This window comes from Melanerpes formicivorus, unplaced genomic scaffold, assembly GCF_026170545.1.
Source record: "Melanerpes formicivorus ecotype bairdi unplaced genomic scaffold, bMelFor1.0.p_v2 SCAF_26, whole genome shotgun sequence".
In the NCBI taxonomy this organism is placed as follows: Eukaryota; Metazoa; Chordata; class Aves; order Piciformes; family Picidae; genus Melanerpes; species Melanerpes formicivorus.
In genome coordinates, this window is record NW_027142378.1 from 1,588,387 (window position 1) to 1,601,739 (window position 13,353).

Below are 13,353 nucleotides of genomic sequence, written 5' to 3' on the forward strand. Positions count from 1 at the left end.
GTCTTGATGTAAAAATAGTTTTCAGAGGTTTTAGTCAGTTTTGTATCCTGCAATGTTCTGTTTGTTGTGAGGCACCTAGAAATTCTTGCAGTGCCTCATTTCTTCACAGAGAGTTGTTAGCCTTTGGAATGTGCTGCCCAGGGAGGGGGTGGAGTCCCTGTCCCTAGAAGTGTTCAAGAGGGAATTGGACATGGCACTTGGTGCCATGGTTTCATAGTCATGAGTTGTTGGGTGACAGGTTGGACTTGATGATCTCTGAGGTCTTTTCCAACCTTATTGATTCTATGATATTTTGCAGCCAGTGTCTTTTCAACCACAGCATCCATAGTGCACTGAGGTTGGAGGTAATTCCTGCTCTTTTTTCATCATAGAATTTGTAGTATCATAGATTCATAGAATGGCTTCAGTTGGAAAGGACCTTAAAGATCATCCAGTTCCAACCCCCCTGCCATGGGCAGGGACACCTCCTACCAGCCCAGGTTGCTCAAGGCCTCATCCAGCCTGGCCTTGAACACCTCCAGGGAGGGCTCACAACCTTCCTGGGCAACCTGTTCCAGCGTCTCAAGGCCTCATTCAACCTCAAGGCCTCAATAAACACATCTCAGGATTCCAGGCACTGTGCAGTTGAATGCTTTGTCACAGTATCACTAAGGTTGGAAGAGACCTCCAAGATCATCGAGTCCAAGCTGTCACCACAGACCTCATGACTAGACCATGGCACCAAGTGCCACATCCAAGCCTTTTTTGAACACCTCCAGGGATGGGGACTCCACCACCTCCCTGGGCAGCACATTCCAATGATGAATGATGCTCTCTGTGAAGAACTTTCTCCTCACCTCCAGCTTAAACTTCCCCTGGCACAGCTTGAGACTGTGTCCCCTTGTTCTGGTGCTGGTTGCCTGGGAGAAGAGACCAACCCCTTCCTGGCTACAGCCACCTTTCAGGTAGTTGTAGAGGGCAATGAGGCCACCCCTGAGCCTCCTCTTTTCCAGGATAAACAATCCCAGCTCCCTCAGCCTCTCCTCATAGGGCTGTGCTGAAGGCTTCTCACCAGCCTTGTTGCCCTTCTCTGGACAGGTTCAAGTGTCTTGATGTCCTTCTTAAACTGAGGGGCACAGAACTGGACACAGGACTCAAGTCCTTCCATTTAAGAGTGAGCTGAAGTTACTGCTTGCTTACACCTAATTTAAACCCCATTTATCTCTCCCAAAATGACTTAAAATGAAATGCAGGTGAGGGAAATGCTGGCCATTGATGCCAGTTTCTGTAGAGTCCTGTGGTTGGGATTGTACTCCCAAGATTTTGCAGAGATTGGGAGGATCCTAACTGCACTCTTCAGCTAAGGTCAGTGGCAACTGCATGTATATTTTAGGATGGAAGAGGTAAATTCTAATGGAGAGGTTGTGGGGAAATCTGCCCCCCGGCACAACGAGGGCTACACAGCAGGGAAGAAAAGAGGCTGCACAAATCCTCAGCTTTCAGAGATGAAGAAGCTGGGAATGCAAAGTGGGAGGGAGGGAGAGCAGACAAACCTGGAAAGAAAGCTCTCCACAAATTCTTGGCAGCAAGTGAGTTTTAAAATGCATGATTGGAAAATGAAATTGCTTTGAGGGATGTTTGATTGTTTGTTTGTTTGTTTCCTTGTAGTTCATTGAATCAGATAAACAAATCAACAGTTGAAGGTCAAGGAAATGTTTGAGGTCTGCCCAGGGCAGTGCTGTGTGCATCTGGTGCTTAGGGACAGGGTTTAGAGTTGACTCTTCAGTGCTGGGTGGAAGGTTGGGCTGGATGAGCTTGGAGGTCTCTTCCAAACAATTATCTTCTGTAGGTCTGTGACACAGGAATTGATTCTTCCTTTGCTGTTGAAATTGCTGCAAGGGCAGAGTCAAAGGCAACTATTTTTCCAAGTAAGATGTGAAAGAAATGCTGTTGGATGCTCTACTGATGGCCATCACAGAATCCCAGAGTGGTAGGGCTTGGAAGAGACCTCTGGAGATCACTGAGCTAGACCAATGCCAAGGCAGGGTCACCTTAAAAATGGCACACAGGAACACATCCAGGTGGGTTTGGAATACACAGGACTCAAGGTGTGGCCTAACCAGTGCTGAGTCCAGGGCACAATGATTTCCCTGCTCCTGCTGGCCACACTGTTCCTAATGCAGGCCAGGATGCCATTGGCCTTCTTGGCTACCTGGGCACATTGCTGGCTCGTGTTCAGCCTACTATCAACCAGTACCCCCAGGTCCCTTTCTGTTTCGCTGCTCTCCAGCCACTCTGACTCCAGCCTGTAGCACTGCATGGGGTTGCTGTGTGACAGGAGGGGGTTGGTCTCCTCTCCCAGGCAACCAGCACCAGAAAAAGAAGATACAAGCTGTGCCAGGGGAAGTTTAGGCTGGAAGTGAGGAGAAAGTTCTTCCCACAGAGAGTTGTTAGCCATCGGAATGTGCTGCCCAGGGAGGTGGTGGACTCCCCATCCCTGGAGGTATTCAAGAGGGGATCGGACTTGGTGCCATGATTTAGTAGTCAGGAGGTGTTGGGTGACAGGTTGGACTTGATGATCTCTGAGGTCTCTTCCAACCTTATTGATTCTATGATTCTATGACCTCTCTGGGCAGCCTGCTCCAGTGCTCCCCCAGCCTTGAATTAAAGAAGTTCCTCCTCATGACTAGAACACAGAATCATAGAATGTCAAGGATGGGAGGGACTGGATGATCTTCAGAGGTCCTTTTCAACCCTTCCCCTTCTGTGATTGTCAGGTTCTCTTATTTTCTCTCATCTCTTCCAGCCACAGAAAACAGGTTGCAGAACTGCATCTGTAAGAGGAATAGGAAAACTTATCTTAATGTGTGTGCTTAAGGAGTGTTGATGTCATTAAAATTAACCTCAGTTTTGTCTTGAATTGCTTTTCAGAACTTCTTTCAGATCATTAGTAACCTCCTAGATGAAGAAAACAAAGAGAAGTGGGAAGATGCACAGCAGGTAAGATGTGCATTTGGTAACTCAGCAGCTTAGACAGTTGGAAACTGGTTTGAGAGGACATTGACTGTGTCAGAGGGCCACATGTTGTTAGACTAAGTCATCATAAAGTGGGAGAGATGGCTTCAAAAATCAGGTTGTACATCATACACCTTGCTGGAGGTGAAAGGAAATCCTAGCTGGCAGGAGATGTATTTTGGGAAGAGCTGGCTCTCTTCAGAAAGAAGGAATTCCATGGCCCCTTTGGCCCATTCCTTAGAGTCAGATTACATCAGGAATGTAGGACACTTTTGCTGAACAAATTTCCCTTCCATCCCATGGTATTATTCAGTGGAGGTGTTCAAGGCCATATTGAATGGGTCCTTGAGCAACCTGGTCTAGTGTTAGGTGTCCCTGAGCAACCTGGTCTGAAGGAAGGTGTCCCTGAGCAACCTGGTCTGAAGGAAGGTGTCCCTGAGCAACCTGGTCTGGTGGGAGGTGTCCCTGAGCAACCTGGTCTGGTGGAAGGTGTCCCTGAGCAGCCTGGTCTAGTGGAAGGTGTCCCTGAGCAACCTGGTCTGGTGAAAGGTGTCGCTGAGCAGCCTGGTCTAGTGTTAGGTGTCCCTGAGCAACCTGGTCTGGTGGAAGGTGTCCCTGAGCAGCCTGGTCTGGTGGAAGGTGTCCCTGAGCAACCTGGTCTGGTGAAAGGTGTCCCTGAGCAGCCTGGTCTGGTGGAAGGTGTCCCTGAGCAGCCTGGTCTGGTGGAAGGTGTCCCTGAGCAACCTGGTCTGGTGGAAGGTGTCCCTGAGCAACCTGGTCTGGTGGAAGGTGTCCCTGAGCAACCTGGTCTGGTGAAAGGTGTCCCTGAGCAACCTGGTCTGGTGGAAGGTGTCCCTGAGCAGCCTGGTCTGGTGGAAGGTGTCCCTGAGCAACCTGGTCTGGTGAAAGGTGTCCCTGAGCAGCCTGGTCTGGTGGAAGGTGTCCCTGAGCAGCCTGGTCTGGTGGAAGGTGTCCCTGAGCAACCTGGTCTGGTGGAAGGTGTCCCTGAGCAACCTGGTCTGGTGGAAGGTGTCCCTGAGCAACCTGGTCTGGTGGAAGGTGTCCCTGAGCAGCCTGGTCTGGTGGAAGGTGTCCCTGAGCAACCTGGTCTGGTGGAAGGTGTCCCTGAGCAACCTGGTCTGGTGGAAGGTGTCCCTGTGCAACTTGGTCTGGTGGAAGACGTCCCTGAGCAACCTGGTCTGGTGGAAGGTGTCCCTGAGCAACCTGGTCTGGTGGAAGGTGTCCCTGCCCATGGCAGGGTGGTTTGGGACTAGGTGGTCTTTAAGGTCCTTTCCAACCCAATGCATTTGATGATTCTATAATCACGCAGTTCAGTCCCTTGCCCTTCTGTGGGCCATGCTCCCACACCTCAGTGTCTTTAGTGTAGTGAGGGCCCCAAAACTGAACCCAGGACTCCAAGTATGGCCTCACCAATGCTGAGTACAGGGGCACTGCTCCTGCTGGCCACACTATTGCTGATCCAGGCCAGGATGCTGGTGGCCTTCTTGGCCAGTTATGTAGAGAGATGAAATGCTGGAGGTAGTCAAAGGCAGGAAAGTATTTCTGTGTGAAGAATGATTTTAAAAGGCAGATATTTCAGTATGGAAGAAGTCAGCTCTGCTTCTGAGCAAGAGAAGCTTTTGAAATCAGGAGCAGATTGGGCAATGTGATGCAGGAATGTCTTCACTCATGCTTCTTGTGAAAGGACTGAAGGACACCGAATCCTAACAGATTCAGGACAAATAGAATCATAGAATGGCTTGGGTTGAAAGAGACCTCAGAGATCATCTACTCCAGCCTCCTTGCTATGGGCAGGGATACCTCTCAGCTAGACTTGGTTGCTCAAGGCCTCTTCCAAACTAGCTTTGAACACTTCCAGGGAGGAGACATTCACAACTTCCCTGGGCAGCCTGTGCCAGAGTCTCACCACCCTCCTACTGAAGAACTTCTTCCTCAGCTCCAGTCTAACCCTGCTCTGCCTCAGCTTCAAGCCATTCCCCCTTGTCTTGCCTCTAGACACCCTTAAGATAAGTCCCTCTGCAGCCTGCCTGCAGGATCCCTTCAGGTCCTGGCAGGCAGCTCTGAGGTCCCCCTGGAGCCTTCTCCTCTCCAGGCTGATCACCCCCAGCTCCCTCAGCCTGTCTGCATAGCAGAGCTGCTCCAGCCCTTGGATCATCCTTGTGGCCTTCCTCAGGACATATTCCTCTTCAGAACTTCTTGATTCTAACCTTGAAGTAGACACCTGGAGCTGCAGCTGAGCCACTGTCATTCAGCCAGCAATCCTCCTCTTCTTGTCTTGGTTTTCTGTTCCTCTGTGCTAGAGGCAGCTACAAAAATAGAGCAAGTTTGTCCTTTCCTCTCGTGGTGGTGGTGGATGGAAGCAGCAACATCACATGCATGTGGGCAGTTTCCATAAGCAGCACCAAGATTAGGGAACCAATTTAAGCAACTCTTGCAGCCCCACTAATGAACAGCCAGGATATCACTCCTTCTGTTAGCAGCTCTGTCTTCTGCCTCCACCATGCCTGCTGGCCCATGCCATGTCCACCATCTGTCCCATGAAGATCAGGGGATGACAGTGCCTGAGAGGACAGACTGAGAACTTGGATGTATGAGAGGGAAGCAACAAACTTCCAGTTCTCCCCTTGCTGCTGGGAGAAGTGGTTCCTACTTTTCTGCAGCTCCTTCTCTGTGCCTGGTAATTCAGTGTCTTGTGCACCTGAGTGCTGCACTGGGAGGCAGGCAGGAACCCAAGCAAGCACCAAGACAAGCTGAACACAGGGGCAGTGGAGCCTGGGCATAAAGCTGAGGAGCTCACTAAATCTTGGGCTCCTGAGCTGTGGCAGCAGAAAAAACCTGTTCCTGTTCTTGGGCAGTTGCACAGCCAACCTCACACAAACTCTTGAAGCAAGTAGCTAGCTCTTCACGCCAGCCAGGAAGGGAGAACTGGACTCCTCAAGTGCTCCTGAGATTACTTTTCACCTTCAGCATTAAAGACAAGGAAGAAGTTTCCTGTTCCAGTGTCTCACCACCCTCACTGTCAGGAATTCCTTCCTAATCTCCAGTCTCAATCTGCCCTCTTCCAGCTCAAAGCCATTGCCACTTGTCCTGGCACTACAAGCCCTCCTATCAAGTCCCTTTCCAGCTTTCTTGGAGGCCCACTTCAGGTACTGGAAGGCTGCTCTAAGGTCTCCCCAGAGCTTTCTCTTCTCCAGGCTGAACAGCCCCAGGTCTCATAGCCTGTTCCAAATGGGAGGTTCTCCAATCCTCTGAGCATCTTCGTGTCTTTCCTCTGGATCTGCTCCAGCAGTTCCACATCCCTCTTGTGCTGGGGGCCCCAGAACTGGAGGCAGTGCTACAGGTGGGATCTGAGCAGAGCAGAGGGGCAGAATCCCCTCCCTGTGCTGCTGTCTCCCTGCTCTGGATGCAGCTCAGCACACAGCTGCCTGCTGGGCTGCCAGCAACCATTGCTGGCTCCTGGGGACTTTATCATCATCTGCCACCCCCAACTCATCCTCCTGAAGATTGCTCTTGAGCCACCCCTTGCTCAGGCTGTATTTTGGCTTGAGATTTCCCCCACCCAGGTGCAGGGCACTGCACTTGGCCTTGTTGAACTACATGAGGTTGGCTTGGGGGGCCCCCATCTCCAGCCTCTCCTAGGCTTTAGGTCCAGCAGTGCAGAGCATGGGTTGAGTGTTGCTCATAAGATACAACATGGACATCACACCCACGCCCCCTGAAGAGGTTATCCATTCTTGCTCTATCACAAATCATTGGATTGCTGAAGAGTGTTCTGTACCAGGCCATAACAACCCAGCAGTGGTGGTTTTTATTTATGTGCTCCAGGCAGAACCTTGAATCATATTAATAACTGTTTTGACCTTTAATGCAGTTTAAATGATGCATCATTATGGTGGAATGTAACAGCCTTTAATGGTTTTGTGATCATAGCAGCTCACAGCTTTGCAAATAAATTACATTTCTGGGAAATGAGCTGGTCCTTAACATTTTAAAAGTCATCCTGAGAGGCTCCATTAGGCTGCTGCACTTCTGTTGGCTCTGTTCACTTCTGGCCTCCTCAATACCAGACATGGACCTAAGGGAATGAGGCTAGAGGAAAGCCATGAAGGTGTTTAGGAAACTGGAGCCTCTCACAGGCAAGGAAAGCTGGAAGAGGGAATAGGAATAGAATCATAGGACTGTCAGGGTTGGAAGGGACCTCAAGGATCAGCCAGTTCCAACCCTCCTGCCATGGGCAGGGACACAGTATCACAGTATCACTAAGGTTGGAAGAGACCTCAAGGATCATCGAGTCCAACCTGTCACCACAGACCCCATGACTAGACCATGGCACCAAGTGCCACATCCAATCCCCTCTTGAACACCTCCAGGGATGGTGACTCCACCACCTCCCTGGGCAGCACATTCCAGTGATGAACGACTCTCTCTGGGAAGAACTTTCTCCTCACCTGGAGCCTAAACTTCCCCTGGCACAGCTTGAGACTGTGTCCTCTTGTTCTGGTGCTGCTTGCCTGGGAGAAGAGACCAACCCCCTCCTCGCTACAACCTTCCTTCAGGTAGTTGTAGAGAGCAATGAGGTCACCCCTGAGTCTCCTCTTCTCCAGGCTAAACAATCCCAGCTCCCTCAGCCTCTCCTTATGGGGCTTGTGCTCAAGGCCTCTCACCAGCCTTGTTGCCCTCGAGACACCTCACACTACAGCAGGTTGCTCACAACCACGTTCAGCCTGGCTGCAAAAACCTCCAGGCATGAAGCTTCCACCACCTCCCTGGGCAACCTGTGCCAGTGTAGGTTGGGATAGGCTGCCTGGGGAGGTGGTGGAGTCCCCATCCCTGGAGGTGTGCAAGAACTGTGTGGCCATGCCACTTGGGGACATGGTTTAGCAGCCATGGTGGTGTTGGGTTAACAATTGGACTTGATGATCTTAGAGGTCTTTCCCAACCAAAACAGTTCTGTGATGCTGTAAGAATTGGTACAGTTTTCTCCTGGAAGAGGGAAAGCTCAGTGGGGGTCCTTTCAATGGCAAAAATTTAGAGCTCCAGAGTAGAGAAGGCTCAGACAAACTCCAGGGCCAGGACAAGAAGCAAGGGGCTAAAATTAAAATACAGAAAGCTCTATTGAGATAGAAGAAAAATCTCCTCCCTGTGAGAGTGATTGAGTGCTGCACCAGGAGGCTCTGACCTTGGGTGACAGGTTGGACTTGGTGATCTTTGAGGTCTTTTCCAACCTTGTTGATTCTATGATTCTATGACAGAGCCTTTTGAACATCTCCTGCCAGATGTTGAAAATCCAGTTGGATGTGGTCCTGAGAAACATGCTCAGGCTGCACTTGCTCTGTGCAAGGGACTGAATTGTATGATCATAAAATCTTTGAGTGGTTTGGGTTGGAAGGGACTTTAAAGCTCATCCAGTTCCAACTCCTTGCCATGGGCAGGGACACCTCCTACCAGCCCAGGTTGCTCAAGGCCTCCTCATCCAACCTGACCTTGAACATCTCCAGGGAGGAGGCATCCACAGCCTCCCTGGGCAACTTGTTCCAGTGTCTTCCTACCCTCGCTCTCAAGAATTTCTTCCCAGTCTTCAGTCTAAATTTGCCTTCTTCCAGCTCTCAGCCATTGTCCCTCATCCTATCACTACAAGTCCTCACCAGTCTTCTTGTAGACCCCCTTCAGATACTGGAAGGCTACTGTATGGTCTCCTCAGAGCTTTCTCTTCTCCAGGGTGTACAGCCCCAATTCTTCAAGCTTGTCCCTATAGGGGAGGTCCTCCAGCCCTCTGATCATCCTCATGGTCTCCTCTGGACCCACTCCCAACAGGGAGGATCCAATGACAAAATGGTTGTTTGACTGTGCCAGAATGCGATCAGTGTTAGGCTGTCAGGAGGGATAGCACTGGGGGGAATGGAACAAAACTAGAAATGGATAGATTCAGCATGGATGTCAGGAAGAAGTTGTTCCCCATGAGGGTGGTGAGAGACTGGCACAGATTGCCCAGGGAGGTGGTGGAAGCCTCATCCCTGGAGGTGTTTGCAGCCAGGCTGGATGTGGCTGTGAGCAACCTGCTGTAGTGTGAGGTGTCCCTGGCCATGGCAGGGGGCTTGGAACTGGCTGATCCTTGAGGTCCCTTCCAACCCTAACAATTGTATGACTCTCTGCTGATAGACAAGAAGAGATGTTTGATTTCTAGGTCTCACATTTCATTTGATGGCCTTTAGATGTTATTTGAAGCTGCTGCAGTGGATGTGTCAAAGTAGTTAACCACATTTCTGTCCTTCCTTGGTTAGATCTACCCAGGCTCAGTGGAGCTAATGCAGGTGATTGAAGATTTTATACACATTGTTGGAATGGGAATGATGGACTTTCAGAATTCATACCTGATGACTGGAAATGTAGGTAAGAAATAGGAATTTCTTCTATCAAATTTGTGACCCTATTGAACAAAAAACTAATCAGAAATTGCAAGGATGTACAATAGAGTTGTTGCTTCCCTCACAGTCCAGCTTGAGGTGCTGAACTCTGTGCTCCAGGTGATCTCTGTGGCTTGGTTATCTCCAGTCTGGCTGAACACAGTTTGGACTTTATCTGTAACTCTGTGCCTCAAATTACAAATGCAAAGCTTTGCACTCTACATCAAGTTCAGAGGGTGCTCCTCTCAACCCTGTGAGCTGCAGGGGTGTCTTAGAGCATTTCCAGGGCAGCAAGTGTTTCAAGTGGCAATTTAGAGAGTGGTGCTAATGAAGCCAATAATGACAGACTTCACACCTTCAGAAATGTTAATGTAGTTGACCTCTCCTTTAATTTTCTGTTCTCCCAAAGAGCAGTCTCTGCACCTGTTAGGCTGTGATGACAATCAGCTTAGATAAGCAATAATTTCTTTCCAAAACCCTCCTGCTTGCCAAAAGAATTCAAATTCATGGCTTCTTGCATCAATTTTCCTCTGTGTGACAGTATCAAGCTTTGATAGGGTTCTTGGTGCCATGGTTTAGTTGATTAGGTGGTGTTGGATGATAGGTTGGAGTTGATGATCTTGAAGGTCTCTTCCAACCTGGTCTGGTCCGGTCCGGTCCGGTCCATTCCATTCCATTCCATTCCATTCCATTCCATTCCATTCCATTCCATTCCATTCCATTCCATTCCATTCCATTCCATTCCATTCCATCCTTCACACTTTATGGCCAGGCCATAGAACCAAATAATAACCAAGCCAAAAGCATGAAAATTCTTAGCAACTGAATCCCACTTGTCAGTAGCCATAAATGCTTCTTATACATGCAAGAACAACAAGAATTACCTTGAGAAGCTAAACATTTTGTCTTTCTATCTTGCTCTGTTCAATTCTCTCTCTCCCTAGCTGCACTTTCATAAGGCCAGGACAATGTTAGGTAGTGGTGTGCAATGAACAGGTTCAAAATGGGTTTGTATAGCCAAATCTCTTTCAGGTTTTCTCTCAAGCATCTTCCTACACCTGTATGTCAGTGACTTCTTGGTGCTATGGTTTAGTTGATTAGATGGTGTTGGCTGATAGGTTGGACTTGGTGATCTCAAAGGTCTTTTCCAGCCTGGTTCATTTCATTCCATTCCATTCCATTCCATTCCATTCCATTCCATTCCATTCCATTCCATTCCATTCCATTCCATTCCATTCCATTCCATTCCATTCCATTCCATCCCATCCCATCCCATCCCATCCCATTCTTCAGCAGGCATGGACTTGAGGTGTAGAGCACTCGCTGGATAAAGAACTGGCTGCACTCAGCGAGTTGCAGTCAACAGCTCCATGTCCAAATAGATGCCACTGACATCCCTCAGGGGTTGGTACTGGGACCAGTGCTGGTTTACATCTTTGTCACTGACATGGGCATTGGGATGGAGGCAGCCTCAGCAAGTTTGGTGATGACAGCAAGCTGTGTTGCCCAGGTGACAGGCTGGAGGGAAGAGATACATCCAGAGGGACTTGGACAGGTTGGAGAGGTGTGCCCATGACAGCCGTATGAAAGTCAACAAGGCCAAGTGCAAGGTCCTGCACCTGGGTTGGGGCAATCCCAAGTACAAATAAATGCTGAGTTAGGAGTGGCTGGAGAGCAACCCTGAGGAGAAGGCCTTGGGGGTGTCAGTTGGTGACAAAGTCCCCAGGAACCAGCAGTGGTCACTGGCAGCTCAGCAGGCAGCTCAGCAGGCAGCTGTGTGCTGAGCTGCATCCAGAGCAGGGAGAGCAGCAGCAGAGGGAGGGGATTCTGCCCCTCTGCTCTGCTCAGACCCCACCTGCAACACTGCCTCCAGTTCTGGTATCCCAAAGCAAGAAGGACCTGGACCACAGGTCCAGAGGAGGCCACCAACATGACCAGAGGACTGGAAAGCCTTCCCTATGAGAACAGGCTGAGAGAGTTGGAATTGTTCAGCCTGGAGAAAGGAGGCTCCAGGGAGACACAGCAGCCTTCCAGTACCTGAAGGGAGCCTACAAGAAAGCTGGGGAGGGATGTTTCAGAAGAGCTTGTAGTGGCAGGATGAGAAGGAATGGATTGAAGCTTGAGGAGGGCAGATTTTGACTGGAGTTTGGAAAGGAATTCTTTCCAGTGAGGGTGGTGAGGCACTGGAGCAGGTTGCCCAGGAGGGCTGTGGATGCCTTCTTCCTGGAGGTGTTCAAGACCAGGATGGATGAAGCCTTGAGCAACCTGGGCTGGTGGGAGGTGTCCCTGCCCATGGCAGGGCTATTGAAACTAGCTGATCTTTATTGTCCTTTCCAAGCCAAACCATTCTAGGAGCCTATGAATTAATTATAAATGGCATAGTCATTTCAAAATGAGTTGGCAGAAGAAAGGAGGGATACTGTTAAAAGGGTCCCCCTTGAAAACCAAACAATGTTGCTTGTTATTTGTCTTCCAGTTCCTAGTCAGATTGACAGGGCTGAGAGGGACAGGCTGGACAGATGGGCAGAGTTCAACAGGATGGCATTCAACAAGTCCAAGTGTTGGGTGCAGCACTTTGGTCTCAACAACCCCATGTAGTGCTACAGACTGGGGGCAGAGTGGCTGGAGAGCAGCCAGGCAGAGAGGGACCTGGGGATACTGGTTGAGAATAGGCTGAACATGAACCAGCAGTGTGCCCAGGTGGCCAAAAAGGCCAATGACATCCTGACCTGCATCAGGAGCAGTGTGGCCAGCAGGAGCAGGGAAGTCATTGTGCCCTGTGCTCAGCACTGGTTAGGCCACACCTTGAGTCCTGTGTCCAGTTCTGGGCCCCTCAGGTTAGGAAAGATGTTGAGTTGCTGGAAGGTGTCCAGAGAAGGGCTACAAAGCTGGGGAGGGATCTGGAGCACAGCCCTGTGAGGAGAGGCTGAGGGAGCTGGGGTTGCTTAGCCTGGAGAAGAGGAGGCTCAAGGGAGACCTTCTTGCTCTCTCCAACTCCCTGAAGGAAGCTTGTAGCCAGGTGGGGGTTGGTCTCTTCCCCCAGGCAAGCAGCACCAGAACAAGAGGACACAGTCTCAAGCTGTGCCAGGGGAGGTTTAGGCTGAAGGTGAGGAGAAAATTCTTCCCAGCAAGAGAGATTGGCCATTGGAATGTGCTGCCCAGGGAGGTGGTGGAGTCACCATCATTGGATATGTTCAAGAGGGGATTGGACGTGGCACTTGGTGCCATGGTTTAGTAGTCATGAGGTGTTGGATGATAGGTTGGACTTGATGATCTTTGAGGTCTTTTCCAACCTTATTGATTCTATGATTCTAAACAGTAGCTTCCTTAAAGGCACAGCCTTCTATTGGAGATGTGTCAAAGAACTCAACTGAAAGAGCTCTGCCAGTCTTAAAATGTTGGGAGGGGGTTGTGTTTCATTTGTTTGTCTGTTTTGTTTTGGTTGGGTTTTGGTTGGTTGGTTCTTAGTTTTTTTTAGTGAGCAGTATGGGGAACTTCAGCTTTGAAGCAGTGATTTGCTGCTTCTGCTCTTTACTGTTCACCCTGTAGTGCCACTTGAAGCTTCCTCCAGTTGGCAGTCCCTCATTGTGCTAGAGCCTGCACAAATGTCTCCTGAAAAGAAGGCAGCACCTTCCTTGAAATGCTCATCCCCATCCCAAGGCATTGTTTTTAGAAGCAAATCAAAAGCAGAGCTTATTTAAAGAGCAGAGCCCCTGCTGCTTGGCATCTTGTACTGCAGCCTGATCTGTTTGTCCCCTGAAAGATGTGGAGTGGGGGGGGAGGGGGGAAGAGGGAAACCACCACTGGAAAATGTTTTAAGTGGCTGCCTTTGAATAATTTGGTGGCTCTCCATATTCATGGCTTCAAATGGGGAACAGCAACAGCTTTGCAATGCAATCAGCAAGCCTGCTGTGCATTGGCTAGTGGAGAGAGT

General features: G+C 49.8%; 1 protein-coding gene across 1 annotated transcript in view; it reads left to right on the top strand.

Annotated features, from left to right (window-relative positions):
• ADGRB3 (adhesion G protein-coupled receptor B3) overlaps positions 1-13,353 on the top strand; it is a 553,776-nt gene that overhangs the window by 275,061 nt on the left and 265,362 nt on the right. Inside the window, 2 exon segments of the mRNA XM_068153437.1 lie at positions 2,911-2,979; positions 9,297-9,405. Of these exon segments, the coding sequence (XP_068009538.1) occupies positions 2,911-2,979; positions 9,297-9,405 (178 nt within the window).